The sequence below is a fragment of the Lissotriton vulgaris genome, chromosome 6 (genome assembly GCF_964263255.1).
Source record: "Lissotriton vulgaris chromosome 6, aLisVul1.2, whole genome shotgun sequence".
In the NCBI taxonomy this organism is placed as follows: domain Eukaryota; kingdom Metazoa; phylum Chordata; class Amphibia; order Caudata; family Salamandridae; genus Lissotriton; species Lissotriton vulgaris.
In genome coordinates, this window is record NC_141694.1 from 1,752,735,177 (window position 1) to 1,752,753,856 (window position 18,680).

An 18,680-nucleotide genomic window follows, 5' to 3' on the forward strand; every position below is an offset into this window, starting at 1 on the left:
ACTCGTTTTTGTCCCCTTCTGCCCTCTGTCCCACTCATTTTTGTGCCCTTCTGCCCTCTGCCCCACTCGTTTTTTGTGCCTCTCTGCCCTCTGTCCAACTCGTTTTTGTGCCCTTCTGCCCTCTGCCCCACTCGTTTTTTGTGCCATTCTGCCCTCTGTTCCACTCGTTTTTGTCCCCTTCTGCCCTCTGCCCCACTCGTTTTTTGTGCCCTTCTGTCCTCTGTACCACTTGTTTTTGTCCCCTTCTGCCCTCTGTCCGCCTCATTTTTGTGCCCTTCTGCCCTCTGCCCCACTCGTCTTTTGTGCCTTTATGCCCTCTGTCCCACTCGTTTTTGTGCCCTTCTGCCCTCTGCCCCACTCGTTTTTTGTGCCTTTCTGACCTCTGTTCCACTCATTTTTGTCCCCTTCTGCCCTCTGCCCCACTCATTTTTGTGCCCTTCTGCCCTCTGTCCCACTCGTTTTTGTGCTTTTCTGCCCTCTGCCCCACTTTTTTCTGCCCTTCTGCCCTCTGCCCCACTCAATTTTGTGCACTTCTGCCCTCTGCCCCACTTTTTTGTGCCTTTCTGCCCCACTAATTTTTGTGCCCTTCTGCCCTCTGCCCCACTCGTTTTTTGTGCCTTTCTGCCCTCTGCCCCACTCGTTTTTTGTGCCTTTCTGCCGTCTGTTCCACTCGTTTTTTGTGCACTTCTGCCCTGTCCCACTTGTTTTTTATGCCCTTCTGCCCTCTGTTCCACTAGTTTTTGTCCCCTTCTGCCCTCTGTCCCACTCGTTTTTTGTGCCCTTCTGCCCTCTGTTCCACTCTTTTTTTGTGCACTTCTGCACTGTCCCACTCATTTTTTATGCCTTTCTGCCCTCCGTTCCACTCGTTTTGTGTGCCCTTCTGCCCTCTGCCCCACTCGTTTTTTGTGCCTTTCTGCCCCACTCGTTTTTGTGCCCTTCTGCCCTCTGCCCCACTCGTTTTTTTGTGCCCTTCTGTCCTCTGTACCACTTGTTTTTGTCCCCTTCTGCCCTCTGTCCACCTCATTTTTGTGCCCTTCTGCCCTCTGTTCCACTCGTTTTGTGTCCACTCGGTTTTGTGCCCTTCTGCCCTCTGCCCACTCGTTTTTTGTGCCCTTCTGTCCTCTGTACCACTCGTTTTTGTCCCCTTCTGCCCTCTGTCTCACTCATTTTTGTGCCCTTCTGCCCTCTGCCCCACTCGTTTTTTGTGCCTTTCTGCCCTCTGTCCCACTTGTTTTTGTGCCCTTGTGCCCTCTGCCCCACTCGTTTTTTGTACCTTTCTGCTCTCTGTTCCACTCGTTTTTGTCCCTTTCTGCCCTCTGTCCCACTCGTTTTTATGCCCTTCTGCCCTCTGTCCCACTCATTTTTTGTGCCCTTCTGCCCTCTGTTCCACTCGTTTTTTGTGCACTTCTGCCCTGTCCCACTCGTTTTTTATGCCTTTCTGCCCTCTGTTCCACTTGTTTTTGTGCCCTTCTGCCCTCTGCCCCACTCGTTTTTTGTGCCTTTCTGCCCCACTCGTTTTTGTGCCCTTCTGCCCTCTGCCCCACTCGTTTTTTGTGCCCTTGTGTCCTCTGTACCACTCGTTTTTGTCCCCTTCTGCCCTCTGTCCCATTCGTTTTTGTGCCCTTCTGCCCTCTGCCCCACTCATTTTTTGTGCCTTTCTGCCGTCTGTCCCACTCGTTTTTGTGCCCTTCTGCCCTCTGCCCCACTCGTTTTTTGTGCCTTTCTTCCCTCTGGTCCACTCGTTTTTGTCCCCTTCTGCCCTCTGCCCCACTCGTTTTTGTGCCCTTCTGCCCTCTGTCCCACTCGTGTTTGTGTCCTTCTGCCCTCTGTCCCACTCGTTTTTGTGCCCTTCTGCCCTCTGCCCAACTTTTTTCTGCCCTTCTGCCCTCTGGCCCACTTGTTTTTGTGCACTTCTGCCCTCTGCCCCACTTTTTTGTGCCTTTCTGCCCCACTCATTTTTGTGCCCTTCTGCCCTCTGCCCCACTCGTTTTTTGTGCCCTTCTGCCCTCTGTACCACTCATTTTTGTCCCCTTCTGCCCTCTGCCCCACTCGTTTTTTGTGCCTTTCTGCCCTCTCTCCCACTTATTTTTGTGCTCTTCTGCCCTCTGCCCCACTCGTTTTTGTGCCCTTCTGCCCTCTGCCCCACTCGTTTTTTTGCCTTTCTGCCCTCTGCCCCACTCGTTTTTTGTGCCTTTCTGCCCCACTTGTTTTTGTTCCCTTCTGCCCTCTGCCCCACTCGTTTTTTGTGCCCTTCTGTCCTCTGTACCACTCGTTTTTGTCCCCTTCTGCCCTCTGTCCCACTCATTTTTGTGCCCTTCTGCCCTCTGCCCCACTCGTTTTTTGTGCCTCTCTGCCCTCTGTCCCACTCGTTTTTGTGCCCTTCTGCCCTCTGCCCCACTCGTTTTTTGTGCCTTTCTGCCCTCTGTTCCACTCGTTTTTGTCCCCTTCTGCCCTCTGCCCCACTCATTTTTGTGCCCTTCTGCCCTCTGTCCCACTCGTTTTTGTGCCCCTCTGCCCTCTGCCCCACCTTTTTCTGCCCTTCTGCCCTCTGCCCCACTCATTTTTGTGCACTTTTGCTCTCTGCCCCACTTTTTTGTGCCTTTCTGCCCCACTAATTTTTGTGCCCTTCTGCCCTCTGCCCCACTAGTTTTTTGTGCCTTTCTGCCCTCTGCCCCACTCGTTTTTTGTGCCTTTCTGCCCTCTGTTCCACTCGTTTTTTGTGCACTTCTGCCCTGTCCCACTTGTTTTTTATGCCCTTCTGCCCTCTGTTCCACTCGTTTTTGTCCCCTTCTGCCCTCTGTCCCACTCATTTTTTGTGCCCTTCTGCCCTCTGTTCCAATCTTTTTTTGTGCACTTCCGCCCTGTCCCACTCATTTTTTATGCCTTTCTGCCCTCCGTTCCACTCGTTTTTGTGCCCTTCTGCCCTCTGCCCCACTCGTTTTTTGTGCCTTTCTGCCCCACTCGTTTTTGTGCCCTTCTGCCCTCTGTTCCACTCGTTTTGTGTCCACTCGGTTTTGTGCCCTTCTGCCCTCTGCCCACTCGTTTTTTGTGCCCTTCTGTCCTCTGTACCACTTGTTTTTGTCCCCTTCTGCCCTCTGTCCCACTCGTTTTTGTGCCCTTCTGCCCTCTGCCCCTCTCGTTTTTTGTGCCTTTCTGCCCTCTGTCCCACTCATTTTTGTGCCCTTCTGCCCTATGCCCCACTCGATTTTTGTGCCTTTCTGCCCTCTGTTCCAATCGTTTTTGTTCCTTTCTGCCCTCTGTCCCACTCGTTTTTATGCCCTTCTGCCCTCTGTCCCACTCATTTTTTGTGCCCTTCTGCCCTCTGTTCCACTCGTTTTTTGTGCACTTCTGCCCTGTCCCACTTGTTTTTTATGCCTTTCTGCCCTCCGTTCCACTTGTTTTTGTGCCCTTCTGCCCTCTTCCCGCCACGTTTGTTTGTGCCTTTCTGCCCCACTCATTTTTGTGCCCTTCTGCCCTCTGCCCCACTCGTTTTTTGTGCCTTTCTGCCGTCTGTCCCACTCGTTTTTGTGCCCTTCTGCCCTCTGCCCCACTCGTTTTTTGTGCCTGTCTGCCCTCTGTTCCACTCATTTTTGTCCCCTTCTGCCCTCTGCCCCACTCGTTTTTGTGCCCTTCTGCCCTCTGTCCCACTCGTGTTTGTGTCCTTCTGCCCTCTGTCCCACTCGTTTTTGTGCCCTTCTGCCCTCTGTCCCACTCGTGTTTGTGTCCTTCTGCCTTCTGTCCCACTCGTTTTTTGTGCCTTTCTGCCCTCTGCCCCACTTGTTTTTTGTGCCTTTCTGCCCTCTGTTCCACTCGTTTTTTGTGCACTTCTGCCCTGTCCCACTTGTTTTTTATGCCCTTCTGCCTTCTGTTCCACTCGTTTTTGTCCCCTTCTGCCCTCTGTCCCACTCGTTTTTTGTGCCCTTCTGCCCTCTGTTCCACTCTTTTTTTGTGCACTTCCGCCCTGTCCCACTCATTTTTTATGCCTTTCTGCCCTCCGTTCCACTCGTTTTGTGTGCCCTTCTGCCCCACTCGTTTTTTGTGCCTTTCTGCCCCACTCGTTTTTGTGCCCTTCTGCCCTCTGTTCCACTAGTTTTGTGTCCACTCGGTTTTGTGCCCTTCTGCCCTCTGCCCACTCGTTTTTTGTGCCCTTCTGTCCTCTGCCCCACTCGTTTTTTGTGCCTTTCTGCCCTCTGTCCCACTCGTTTTTGTGCCCTTCTGCCCTCTGCCCCACTCATTTTTTGTACCTTTCTGCTCTCTGTTCCACTCGTTTTTGTCCCTTTCTGCCCTCTGTCCCACTCGTTTTTATGCCCTTCTGCCCTCTGTCCCACTCATTTTTTGTGCCCTTCTGCCCTCTGTTCCACTCGTTTTTTGTGCACTTCTGCCCTGTCCCACTCGTTTTTTATGCCTTTCTGCCCTCTGTTCCACTTGTTTTTGTGCCCTTCTGCCCTCTGCCCCACTCGTCTTTTGTGCCTATCTGCCCCACTCGTTTTTGTGCCCTTCTGCCCTCTGCCCCACTCGTTTTTTGTGCCCTTCTGTCCTCTGTACCACTCGTTTTTGTCCCCTTCTGCCCTCTGTCCCATTCGTTTTTGTGCCCTTCTGCCCTCTGCCCCACTCGTTTTTTGTGCCTTTCTGCCGTCTGTCCCACTCGTTTTTGTGCCCTTCTGCCCTCTGCCCCACTCGTTTTTTGTGCCTTTCTGCCCTCTGGTCCACTTGTTTTTGTCCCCTTCTGCCCTCTGCCCCACTCGTTTTTGTGCCCTTCTGCCCTCTGTCCCACTCGTGTTTGTGTCCTTCTGCCCTCTGTCCCACTCGTTTTTGTGCCCTTCTGCCCTCTGCCCCACTTTTTTCTGCCCTTCTGCCCTCTGCCCCACTTGTTTTTGTGCACTTCTGCCCTCTGCCCTACTTTTTTGTGCCTTTCTGCCCCACTCGTTTTTGTGCCCTTCTGCCCTCTGCCCCACTTGTTTTTTGTGCCCTTCTGCCCTCTGTACCACTCATTTTTGTCCCCTTCTGCCCTCTGCCCCACTCGTTTTTTGTGCCTTTCTGCCCTCTCTCCCACTTATTTTTGTGCTTTTCTGCCCTCTGCCCCACTCGTTTATGTGCCCTTCTGCCCTCTGCCCCACTCGTTTTTTTGCCTTTCTGCCCTCTGCCCCACTCGTTTTTTGTGCCTTTCTGCCCCACTTGTTTTTGTTCCCTTCTGCCCTCTGCCCCACTCATTTTTTGTGCCCTTCTGTCCTCTGTACCACTCGTTTTTGTCCCCTTCTGCCCTCTGTCCCACTCATTTTTGTGCCCTTCTGCCCTCTGCCCCACTCGTTTTTTGTGCCTCTCTGCCCTCTGTCCAACTCGTTTTTGTGCCCTTCTGCCCTCTGCCCCACTCGTTTTTTGTGCCTTTCCGCCCTCTGTTCCACTCGTTTTTGTCCCCTTCTGCCCTCTGCCCCACTCTTTTTTGTGCCCTTCTGCCCTCTGTCCCACTCGTTTTTGTGCCCTTCTGCCCTCTGCCCCACTTTTTTCTGCCCTTCTGCCCTCTGCCCAACTCGTTTTTGGGCACTTCTGCCCTCTGCCCCACTTTTTTGTGCCTTTCTGCCCCACTAATTTTTGTGCCCTTCTGCCCCACTCATTTTTTGTGCCTTTCTGCCCTCTGCCCCACTCGTTTTTTGTGCCTTTCTGCCCTCTGTTCCACTCGTTTTTTGTGCACTTCTGCCCTGTCCCACTTGTTTTTTATGCCCTTCTGCCCTCTGTTCTACTCGTTTTTGTCCCCTTCTGCCCTCTGTCCCACTCGTTTTTTGTGCCCTTCTGCCCTCTGTTCCACTCTTTTTTTGTGCACTTCTGCCCTGTCCCACTCATTTTTTATGCCTTTCTGCCCTCTGTTCCACTCGTTTTTGTGCCCTTCTGCCCTCTGCCCCACTCGTTTTTTGTGCCTTTCTGCCCCACTCGTTTTTGTGCCCTTCTGCCCTCTGTTCCACTCATTTTGTGTCCACTCGGTGTTGTGCCCTTCTGCCCTCTGCCCACTCATTTTTTGTGCCCTTCTGTCCTTTGTACCACTCGTTTTTGTCCCCTGCTGCCCTCTGTCCCACTCGTTTTTGTGCCCTTCTGCCCTCTGCCCCACTTGTTTTTTGTGCCTTTCTGCCCTCTGTCCCACTCGTTTTTGTGCCCTTCTGCCCTCTGCCCCACTCGTTTTTTGTGCCTTTCTGCCCTCTGTTCCACTCTTTTTTGTCCCTTTCTGCCCTCTGTCCCACTCGTTTTTATGCCCTTCTGCCCTCTGTCCCACTCATTTTTTGTGCCCTTCTGCCCTCTGTTCCACTCGTTTTTGGTGCACTTCTGCCCTGTCCCACTCGTTTTTATGCCTTTCTGCCCTCTGTTCCACTTGTTTTTGTGCCCTTCTGCCCTCTGCCCGCCTCGTTTTTTTGTGCCTTTCTGCCCCACTCGTTTTTGTGCCCTTCTGCCCTCTGCCCCACTCGTTTTTTGTGCCTTTCTGCCGTCTGTCCCACTCGTTTTTGTGCCCTTCTGCCCTCTGCCCCACTCGTTTTTTGTGCCTGTCTGCCCTCTGTTCCACTCGTTTTTGTCCTCTTCTGCCCTCTGCCCCACTCGTTTTTGTGCCCTTCTGCCCTCTGTCCCACTCGTGTTTGTGTCCTTCTGCCCTCTTTCCCACTCGTTTTTGTGCCCTTCTGCCCTCTGCCCCACTTGTTTTTGTGCACTTCTGCCCTCTGCCCCACTTTTTGTGCCTTTCTGCCCCACTTGTTTTTGTGCCCTTCTGCCCCCTGCCCCACTCGTTTTTTGTGCCCTTCTGCCCTCTGTACCACTCATTTTTGTCCCCTTCTGCCCTCTGCCCCACTTGTTTTTTGTGCCTTTCTGCCCTCTCTCCCACTTATTTTTGTGCTCTTCTGCCCTCTGCCCCACTCGTTTTTGTGCCTTTCTGCCCTCTGCTCCACTCGTTTTTTTTGCCTTTCTGCCCTCTGTCCCACTCGTTTTTTTGTACTCTTCTGCCCTCTGTTCCACTTGTTTTTGTCCCCTTCTGCACTCTGTCCCACTCATTTTTGTGCCCTTCTGCCCTCTGCCCCACTCGTTTTTTGTGCCTTTCTGTCCCCAATGTTTTTGTGCCCTTCTGCCCGCTGCCCCACTCTTTTTGTGCCCTTCTGCCCTCTGTCCCACTCTTCTGCCCTCTGTCCCACTCGTTTTTTGCGCCCTTCTGCCCTCTGTTCTACTCGTTTTTGTGCCCTTCTGCCCTCCGTCCCACTTGTATTTTGTGCCCTTCTGCCCTCTGTGCCACTCGTTTTTTTCCCCCTTGTTTGTGTGCCCCTTTTGTTTAAGTATTGCTGTTAATCGGAGCCCCTTCACGGGCTCTGAATAACATCAATACTTAACAAAAGGCCACAGTCTGCCCCGCGCTTTACTAACAAAAGCGTAGAGACAGCTTCCAAACACTGTGTTTGGAAGCTGTCTCTACGCTTTTGTTAGTAAAGCCAAACGGGCTGGGCTTCTATGCCACTCCACATGCCTCTTGCATATGAAAGGTCAGATACCGATCAGCGAAGCAGATATGGAGAAAGAAGCTCCTGGGCGCTCAAGAAAATCACGGATGTAAAGGCCTCCCAAGCATCACAGCTACATTTCGAGGTAGATATGGGGAGAAAGCAGCACACCTGTCCAGCCTTGACGTGCTCATGTATTTTTGGGTGATTAATGTGTGACTGAATATGAGCTTCAACTCGTGCAGTGGCCCCTTACAATGTCTGCTTTTAATGAAAACATTGTCTTGAAGTGGCAGGGAGCACTTGCCTGATGGAAGAAATTGGGTTACTGACTGAGGGAGATGAAACCCTTCTCAAGCAGAAACCACAATTCTTCCAGGGTGAAGTCACAAGCAAATTCCGAATTTACCTGTGCTCAACTCTCAGTTAGCTTGGCACATAGCAGTGAGGGTTAACTTAGTGGCAATGTGTAAAGCATTTGTGCAACACTTCAAACAGTAACACAGTGAAAACAAACCGCAAAATGGCCCCACACAACCTTTGAAAAATAGATGATTTATTAGTAAATAAAACAAGAACAAAATAACAAAAATCCACTTTGTAGAAACGGAATTATGAATTTTTGAAGATTTTAGTGAAAATAGCCCAAAGCGCCAACTATGGATATCTGGTTGTGTTGAACAAGGTCAAAGTCACAAATTCAGTTGGATCGCAATGGAGTGCAGGTTGGCTACAGTTACCAGATTAGTCCCACTGAATGTTTTACCTTCTTGAATCAGTGCCAAGAGTCCTGTTCATGGTGGAGGGAGCAGCGAGGAGCAGAGAGAGCATAGTAGTAGGCTGACGAAGTAGCGGGAAGAGTAGGCTTGGCATCGCAGACGTTCATCGAAGTAGCGAGAAGATCCTGCTTTGTCACAGATGGGCATTGCTTGAGGTTCGCAGTGGAAATCTCCATGAGTGGTTTGATGTTGTAGAGCGAAGAGGCGACTGGCAGAGCTTTGCGCTAAATGGTGGTGTGGACGGCAAAGTCTTGTCTTACACAGGCCCATTCACAGTCATGAAGAGCTCGAAATCTTCAACACAGCTCTCTGAGGCCAAAGCAAGTGTCCAGGGCTTGATTGACACCACTTGGGGGGTCAGGAGCCCACTTCAGCTGGGTTGCAATGCTGGTGCAGGATGTTGGGGAGTCTTTTATGTCCCTGAGGCTCAGAGCAGGAGGCCAGAAGACTAGCCCTTGGAATCACTCAGGTAGTCCTGGCTCAAGCTGAAGTTGCAGGTCCAGTTCTCCTCTCCCAGGCAAGAGGACAGCAGGGCAGAGGTTTGGAAAAGCTGCAGTCTAGCAGAGTAACAGTCCTTCCAGGAGCACAGCAGTCATTTTTCCTGGGATAGTCCACAGGTCCAGAAGTGTATTGAATAGTTGGTGTCTGAGGTCCAGTATTTTTACTCAGTTCAGTGGAGAGAAGCTTCTAGAGGCTTCCCTTTGAAGCCCCCAATTATTCTGCCTTCCTGATCCTGGCTAAAGAGTAACTACCAGGGGTATGCAGCCCTTTGTGTGGAGGCAGGACACAGCCGATTTAAGTGTAAGTGGGGCTGTGCCCAGCTCCTCCTTTCCATCCCTCCAGTTATGGCCAATCCAGGCACACCTAAGCTCTCTATTGTGCGTGGCTGTCTATGAGGATAACACAAAGCCCAGCTGTCTTCTACATCCAGTGGTGTGACTCAGGGGCAGGCTACAGGTACCAAGGGCTTAATTATGAGTTCTGCTGTCTATGGGACCACCAAACTTGTGGTGGAGGTTAGGTGGTGGTCGTGGACTACGGCACCAGTGGTCCAACCACCACAACAATTAAAATGCTTCTTCCTACTGCTCTTCTCCTTGCCTTACTTTCCTCTCATCCTCCAACAATATCCTTGGCTGAGTTTACAAGTAATCAGACCATGAAGGGACCATTGCAGCCCTCGGGGATCCGTGATCCTCGGTGGTAGGTCAGTCTTCCTGAGGCCACAATAGGCTCGCCGATGCCGCTGTGGCACTGCCAAGCATATTGCAATTTTCCTCCCCACCTCATTTTTCAGTGGTGAGCCAGTTGTGAAAAGTGAGACGGGTAGGAAACATTGGAGGCCCTACAGGGCCCCCTTGTGCCTCTGCGCCTGGGGATACATACAGGGGAGCACATGTTGTACCACCCTGTGCGCATGCACCCCCTCTTCCTGGTTGGCATGGACACAGTCCATGCCGTGCAGGAACGGCCTTTGATGTTCTAATTGTGGGGCCTTTTTGAAAGGCACCGCCATGGGAATGCCAAAGGTACACTAGCCAGACTACAAAAATACTTGTAATCTGGGGGCTGGCCCACGGTGAGCTTTGGTGTCGCGGGCGGCAGCGTGGAGGCTTGGCGGCGTGGGGGCCTCATCCTCCACCGCCAAAGTCGTAATCAGGCCCCTAAATGTCTAAAACAGGAAAATGCCAACTTTCTAAAACTGGTATTTTCAAAATTGTAATTTAAAATCCAACTTCACCATAAGTGAGGATTTTCATTACAATTCCAAAGACACCAAACATAAACTGGGAACCTGTTCCCATTTGGAAATTACAGCTTATTAGATGTAATAAGGTAACTACAATGTTATCCTATGGTAGGTGTAGGCCTTGCAGTAGAGAAAAACAACTTTAGGAGTTTTTCTCTGCCAGGCCATGTAAAACTTAAAATGTCATGTTCTACTTCTTAAATACATTGCACCCCGACCTGAGGGCTGTATAGGACCTACACTAGCGGTGACTCATATGTATTAAAAAGTAAGGTTTGGGCCTGGCAAAAGGTTTATTTTGACAAGTAGAAATGGCAGTTTAAAATTGCACACACAGGCTGCAATAGCAGGTTGAGACTTATTTGAAGGGCCAGTTAAATGGGTGGCACAATCAGTGCTGCAGGCCCACTAGTAGCATTTAACTTACAGGCCCTGAGCATGTGTAGTGGCACTTTACTAGGGACTTGCAAGTAAATTAGATATGTCAATTGGGTAAAGCCAAGTTTTCCATGTTTAAGGAGTGAGCACATGCACTTTAGCACTCGTTAGCAGTGGTAAAGTGCACAGAGTCCTAAGGCCACCAAAAACAAATTCAGCAAAAATGTGGAAGGTGAAGACAAAAAGTCTGGGGGTGACCCTGCAGAGATGGTCAGGTCCAACACCTCAGTGCATGCCAACTACAGTAAAAGAACACCAATCCCAGAAACTCTGGCCCTTTTGGTGTCTCTGTTCCTGTGAGCCATGTTCCCTATTGTTCATCTTCCCGCTACAGCAGATCATCACTTTTCATCAATTTGTGTAGAAAAAGAAGTTGCCAACCACCCTCAGCCTTGCTTGCCTTGGAGTGTAGCCTTCCCTCCTTCCCACTGGCATCAACTCATCTGCCTATTCAGAAGACTCTCAACTAATTGATTCCTCAATGAGTCTGGCCTGTCTTCGTCGCTGCAAGCCTTGTTTTCTGTTTCACGGTGTGGTTCTGCTTGGAGGAGCTCATGGAGGGACTTTGCAATAAGGAAACTTACTGAAAAATGTTTGGTTGGTCCTCAAAAGGTATGACTTACACCTTCCCAGCCAAGAATGTGTTATGTATTTCACAATAAAGTCATTATACAACAAGCATCAGAGATCCTTGATTGATGATCAACAGGGCTCTTCACTACAAGCACCATCTATGGAAAGGAAGAATCTAATGAAAGGAAGCCAAACAGTCATCATCCAAATGCCAGAGATTGAAGAAAGTGGATGCACATCCACAGCAAGCATTGACAACCCCGTTATCTCTGGCTTTTTAATACCTAGAAATGTATTCTTCATTGAGTGTAAGAGTGTATGGATGGGTGACTAGGTGAATGCTAGAATGAGGCAATAGGTGCATGAATGGATGTATGAGTGAGTGCATGGATGCATGAGGTCAGGCACTGTAGTCATGTTCGTGTATGGAGGGACAAAGGTAGGAACTGATTTCCAGAATACAGCTAATGTGTTGTTGTGCATGCCTCTCCTGGGCCAGAGTACCATCGAATTATACAGAGTATAGACGACAACCTCTATTGTATCCTAACTAACTATTATGGTTTCTAATGACTGCAATGTAGGTTGATCCCAACTACGAATAACGCTTGCAACACGTAATGGCTCACCTGGAGTGACTCATGTACTCTTTATTGAGCATCAATGGTGTTAGACCAGGTATACAGAGAAATATGTGTCCAGCCAGGCCTAAACACAATAGTTATCCAGATCACATGGTTTGTTAAACCCTGTACATGGATGCCTTTAAGTGTTGTAGAAAATGTTCTGTTTTGTCACAGAAAATGTATGTTTGTTCATGCATAATGAAGCTATATTGTACTTTATTCTTTCACAGTATTACTCAGGCTGTAGGCTTAGATGAGCACCAGGGGTTTCCAGTGCATGTGAGACATAAGTTCTCACAAACATTTTCTCAGGGCTAAAAAGTACAGTCTGGCACAGGGATGCTGGCGGGGCTGATGAACAGAAAGAAAATGTGCTTGGAGGACTATGGATTATGGAGCACGTTATTGGCTTTTTATTCCTCCCTGTCCTCCTTTAAATTAGACCCGTGGTCACTTTGAAGAGATAGATCAGGCGAGACATTGAGTTTATCAACGTTGATTAGGGTGTCACACTGTCACATAGTTTCAATCTCCTTCCCACTTCCTGGAGACAGCCTTGAACTCCACTCTTCTTCTATCCTTGGTGAGCCTACAGTACAAAGGGAGTGCCTTGGTTATCCATTTGAAATGTAAACAGTATTATGACACCTATGCTAAACAACAGTATTCACCACAAATGCTGCCCTGTAGGCATCTACTGCACCACGACCCAGAGAAAAGGCCTCACCATCTGCTCCTACCTTTTCATGTCCTTATCTGAAAACACTGGAAGTGTTAAATGTCGTATACTTGTAAAGCGCACAGCTGCCCCACCAAAGGGGCGTTCCGGCGCTGTATACCGCTGGGGAACCCATCCTGGCTTTCCCTGTGAGATGGTCCCTCCTGGGCATCTCCAAGGTGAAGACAAGCATCCCCGGCGCTGATGGGGCCGTTAGTAGAGATTAAGCAAGCTATTGCCCAGTGTTGCTCAGTGGGACCGATGGTTGGAGTGGGCACAGAGGCGAGAAATATCGAGTCCGCTGACAATGGCCCAAGACCCTGCCGCATCGGGAATCGAACCCTGGTCCCGGGCCGACCTCTGCTTCCGGGTCTGCTGCCTCTAACCAGTGAGCCACACCACTCCACAGCAGAGGCGCAACTAGAGCCACATTTCGGGGGGGGGGCTGAACCTTTGATCAGTAGGCAGAGTGGAGCTGCAGGCCCTCCAACGGGTGTTGCGCGCCTGCTCCACAGTGCTTAGTAAAGGCTGAATTAAGTTAGTGAGCTCTTTAAACAAACCTTGACGGGACACACAAGAAAAACTAACTGGACATGTCCCCCAACTTAGAGTCATATCCCTGGGAAGTGCAGTTCCAGAGACCTCTCCACCAGGACCACCCCCAAACAGGTTGTACTGTAGTGAGCAACCTCGAAACAGTGGACCAAGCAGGCATGACTTTTAATCCCGGATTCCCCGTGTGATCAAGTTCTGGGCTCTTTGGTAAGTGTTATTCCTCTGCTCCTGTTTTTTGCAAAGATTAGAATTACTTAAAACCAGGCTAATCGCAAGTACTATGAGGGTGATAAGCTAACTGGACAGAAAGCAAGCACACGTTGTTTACCATGCTCAGAAATGGTATCCTGCTAATTAAAAACATTAACATTGTTAGTCTTCAGTCTAAAAATCACTCTATGCTCTTACCAGATTTTCAACAAATCCCTTAGGGGAGGACACTTCATTACTGAAGTCACAAATGGTATTTTCTTTCTTGCTTTTCTTTCTAGCAGTTAGTAAAACGGTTAAACATAGTATTGATCATGAGTTACTGGACTGGCCATTAAAATCATGAGACTACTGTAAAGTTTTAGGCTAGTCCCTTGAGGTTTGATGCCATTGGCTCTTTGTCAGTCGTCAGTGGGGTAAAATAGTGTCCAAAAACAGAGGTATTTCCTTGGGGAGTGCTGTCCCAGGTGCCTAACTATCCAAATCAACCACAAACAAGTTGTGCTGTAGTGAGCTAAGCTGGAAACAGTGGAACCAGAACACATGGTTTTTAACCCTGGTTTTCCTGTGTGATCCGGATTGTGCGCTCTTCGGTAATCACTCTTTGAACGCATCCCGCTGGCCCTGTTTGTAGCGGGGATTGCATTTACTTAGAATCAGAATAATTACTGGAAAGCAGCAAACTGTACATTGAGGATGAGTGGTAGACAAGGTAGACTCAATCAATCAATCAATCTGCATTTGTAAAGTGTGACACTGTCACCCCTAGGGGTGTCTTGGTGCTGTGTCTCCATCGAAGAGCCAGGTCTTGAGTCTCTTTCTGAAGTCTACCAGTAAGGGGTCTGTGTGGAGGTGGAGGGGCGGTCGTTCCAGGTCTTGAGTCTCTTTCTGAAGTCTACCAGTAAGGGGTCTGTGTGGAGGTGGAGGGGCGGTCGTTCCAGGTCTTGAGTCTCTTTCTGAAGTCTGCCAGTAAGGGGTCTGTGTGGAGGTGGAGGGGCGGTCATTCTAGGTCTTGAGTCTCTTTCTGAAGTCTGCCAGTAAGGGGTCTGTGTGGAGGTGGAGGGGCGGTCGTTCCAGGTCTTGAGTCTCTTTCTGAAGTCTGCCAGTAAGGGGTCTGTGTGGAGGTGGAGGGGCGGTCGTTCCAGGTCTTGAGTCTCTTTCTGAAGTCTGCCAGTAAGGGGTCTGTGTGGAGGTGGAGGGGCGGTCGTTCCAGGTCTTGAGTCTCTTTCTGAAGTCTACCAGTAAGGGGTCTGTGTGGAGGTGGAGGGGCAGTCGTTCCAGGTCTTGAGTCTCTTTCTGAAGTCTACCAGTAAGGGGTCTGTGTGGAGGTGGAGGGGCGGTCGTTCCAGGTCTTGAGTCTCTTTCTGAAGTCTGCCAGTAAGGGGTCTGTGTGGAGGTGGAGGGGCGGTCGTTCCAGGTCTTGAGTCTCATTCTGAAGTCTACCAGTAAGGGGTCTGTGTGGAGGTGGAGGGGCAGTCGTTCCAGGTCTTGAGTCTCTTTCTGAAGTCTACCAGTAAGGGGTCTGTGTGGAGGTGGAGGGGCGGTCGTTCCAGGTCTTGAGTCTCTTTCCGAAGTCTACCAGTAAGGGGTCTGTGTGGAGGTGGAGGGGCGGTCGTTCCAGGTCTTGAGTCTCTTTCTGAAGTCTGCCAGTAAGGGGTCTGTGTGGAGGTGGAGGGGCGGTCGTTCCAGGTCTTGAGTCTCTTTCTGAAGTCTGCCAGTAAGGGGTCTGTGTGGAGGTGGAGGGGCGGTCGTTCCAGGTCTTGAGTCTCTTTCTGAAGTCTACCAGTAAGGGGTCTGTGTGGAGGTGGAGGGGCAGTCGTTCCAGGTCTTGAGTCTCTTTCTGAAGTCTACCAGTAAGGGGTCTGTGTGGAGATGGAGGGGCGGTCGTTCCAGGTCTTGAGTCTCTTTCTGAAGTCTGCCAGTAAGGGGTCTGTGTGGAGGTGGAGGGGCGGTCGTTCCAGGTCTTGAGTCTCATTCTGAAGTCTACCAGTAAGGGGTCTGTGTGGAGGTGGAGGGGCAGTCGTTCCAGGTCTTGAGTCTCTTTCTGAAGTCTACCAGTAAGGGGTCTGTGTGGAGGCGGAGGGGCGGTCGTTCCAGGTCTTGAGTCTCTTTCTGAAGTCTACCAGTAAGGGGTCTGTGTGGAGGTGGAGGGGCGGTCGTTCCAGGTCTTGAGTCTCTTTCTGAAGTCTGCCAGTAAGGGGTCTGTGTGGAGGTGGAGGGGCGGTCGTTCCAGGTCTTGAGTCTCTTTCTGAAGTCTGCCAGTAAGGGGTCTGTGTGGAGGTGGAGGGGCGGTCGTTCCAGGTCTTGAGTCTCTTTCTGAAGTCTACCAGTAAGGGGTCTGTGTGGAGGTGGAGGGGCAGTCGTTCCAGGTCTTGAGTCTCTTTCTGAAGTCTACCAGTAAGGGGTCTGTGTGGAGGTGGAGGGGCGGTCGTTCCAGGTCTTGAGTCTCTTTCTGAAGTCTGCCAGTAAGGGGTCTGTGTGGAGGTGGAGGGGCGGTCGTTCCAGGTCTTGAGTCTCATTCTGAAGTCTACCAGTAAGGGGTCTGTGTGGAGGTGGAGGGGCGGTCGTTCCAGGTCTTGAGTCTCTTTCTGAAGTCTACCAGTAAGGGGTCTGTGTGGAGGTGGAGGGGCGGTCGTTCCAGGTCTTGAGTCTCTTTCTGAAGTCTGCCAGTAAGGGGTCTGTGTGGAGGTGGAGGGGCGGTCGTTCCAGGTCTTGGCAGCAATGTAGGAGAAGGAGTGGCCTCCGCTGCAGATGCAACAGATGCGGTGAGGTGTGCAAGGGTGAGTGAAGAGGAATGCAGGTGTGTGGCTGTCAGGTGAGCAGCGTCTTTCTAGCCAGCGAGTCTTATCTGTGCAGAGGGCGCTATACTCTGCAGCTGGCTTCTTTGAAACAGATAACATTGCAGTCATATGGCCCTTTGGATGAGGGAGAGTGACTTTGTTGTGTAATCCTACCTGACACCTCACTCACACCTCAAGATGGCTCCCTTATCAGAGGTTATCAGTGCTGAGTGGGAAATATGCACTGAGGTTAAAATAAAGCGAGCTGTTATCAGAGAGCCATTTCCAGGAATAGTGCACTGCACGCATAACATGCCTCTGTATCCTCTCCATATCTTGTTGCACTTCAGATAAGAGATGTGAATATTTCTGACCACTGCACATGGCGCAATAACAGATTGTGTCATTTTGCCTCAATGGGCCCTGCAACAAGATGAGTGTAACCATGAATTACAGTTGTGCGGGAAAACAGCAGGAGAGGGCATGGCAAGATATGCACTCCCATCAAGTCCTGACAGGAAAAAATAAAGTAGTTCCTTGAATGTAAGACGTGAAACGATTCAAGTCATCCAATCAAAAGGACAGTAAAGAGGTTAATGCTCCAGCGTATGCACAAGTTCAAGAAGAGGAAGGAAAACCATCAAATAAGAAGCAAGCAAATAAAGTTGACAAGAAAACCAACCAGCGATAAGCAATTGGCTGACCTAAAACCCGTTGTAAGTATTGATAATGGCCACAATGCATCTTTTAGGCCTGCAAACATCACTGCAGGGGTTGCATTCATGTACCCACTTATATACATACTACATAGGCCTACAGATATTATGAAATAAAGCATTTCATTTGACTTTGATGGACATGCTGGGCTGATGATTTTTGGTCAAGTTAGCACAGAAATGTTCTGCATGGTAGCTGAGATCTGCCCATGGTAAAGTATAGGGGAAAGTGAAGCAGTAGATTGATTCCCATACATAGGCTAGATGAACATGATTGGTAAGCTTACATCTTACCCTTTATCTAGGGGAATCTGTAAAGTGTTCCTTCACATAGAGTGCTTGCAATATACTGTTATTGTTCCTGGAAAACTGCAGTACTTGACAAAATAATTGATTACTTGCCTTGTGTGCCACAAGCCCTACAGGACGGGCCCCACACAGAATACTTGCAACTGATTGACTATGATTAGTACTATGGCGTGCAGGGAGGGCTACTTTTCTAGAAAGAAATTTTACATCACGGGTACGTATGGTTTCAGTGGTTAATCATCGAAGCTGATCCTCTAGGTGAATCCATATGATGGAATGCAGTGCACCGTGACAGTGCATCATGTTTTCCTGATTCTCTTTCAAGGTGTACTGCAGGCTACTCTGACCTACAGTGAGGTACTTAAGAGCCCATTAGGGTGTACACAGTGTTAGACTGCACCCATCCCTGTGGAAACCTTCATCCTATCCCAGAAGCCAGTATGAAGGATGCCTATGAGCAAGCTCTGTTAGTGAGGGAGCAGCTGCCCTTGCAAAATTTGTTTTTATGGAAGCCTGGTCAAACTTGAGCAAAATGTGAGTGTGTCCTGTGACTATAACAGTTTTGGGGGCACATGTTGCATGGGACACTCCAGCGCTGCGAGGCCTTAGGGTAGTCTATGCGCTATATAAATATAATTTTCATTTCATTTCCACAAAGATTGCAGATGTCAATCATCTAATTAGTAGTAGTCAGTCAATGCATGCCTATCCGGCTAGTCTAGCACTCCACAACATTCGTGATCAGAACATGCACAGGAACAAGGTGATTCCAAATATTGAATTGGCCACGCTGTCATGTTAATGAAAGAGTGCCCTTCTTATAATGTATGGTCATTGATCCAGCACTCAGGCCTTCAGTATGACAAAGCCGCCTTATAGCTACTTGCATGATACGAGTATGCGTATAAGCGTGTATGTGAATGTGCTGCACATGTGTGCGCATGCATGTAAGCATGTGTGTGTGTCTGTGGATGTGTGTGTGTATGTGCATGAGTTCGCATGAGCCACATGCCAATAGAAGGTCCTAGAGAACATCACAGAGTGTTTACATTGAGGGCACTGTCTATAAATCATTGCTCCTGATTCCCACATTGATACCTTTACAAGTAGATTCAGTATGTTGTCCTTGTGTTCTTACCTTCCAACAAGCTTCTGGCATGTCTTAACTGCCAACACAGTTACTGGGGCCATTCCTCCATAACTTAACTTTATGTCTTCCACCTGGTTGCCTGTTGTAAGTAACACCTTCATCCCACAAGTGACTATGGCAATGTCATCCTCACGGCGAGAGGCCTGTTTGAAGGCTGAGAAATATTCATTCTAAGGAAACAAATAATATATTTATCTGCAATGTGATCATTTATATTCTCGATCTGCAAACGTTGTATTCACATGCTTTTCCATAAAATAATATATGTATAAAATATATCTTTAAAAGATTAGAAATAGCATTAACTGCAACAATAAAAAGATGAAATGTATTATGAACCTTTTTGACGGTACCCAGAATTAGACGGAAACATATTGGAGGGACTCGGTTCTCCTACCTGGGCCCGAAGTTTTGGAATTCACTGCCTATTCCCATTAGGCTTGGGGCTGACTACATGCGATTCAGGAAACTTTTAAAAACCTGGCTGTTTACCCTGGCCTACAACTAGTTGATAATCTACTTGTCTGACTCTGTTCTTTTTCTGCTCAGACTCCTCAGGGCCAAGAGACCTGTAGGTGAACGTGCGCTTATATAAATTCCCATGTAACATAAC

At 49.4% G+C, this 18,680-nt stretch overlaps 1 protein-coding gene across 2 annotated transcripts in view; it reads right to left on the reverse strand.

Annotated features, from left to right (window-relative positions):
* LOC147709418 (xanthine dehydrogenase/oxidase-like) overlaps window positions 1-18,680 on the reverse strand; it is a 379,031-nt gene that overhangs the window by 173,518 nt on the left and 186,833 nt on the right. For both annotated transcript variants that reach the window (XM_086927988.1, XM_086927987.1), the window contains exon 14: window positions 18,056-18,237. In XM_086927988.1, the coding sequence (XP_086784114.1) occupies window positions 18,056-18,237 (182 nt within the window). The remainder of the gene's footprint in view (window positions 1-18,055; window positions 18,238-18,680) is intronic.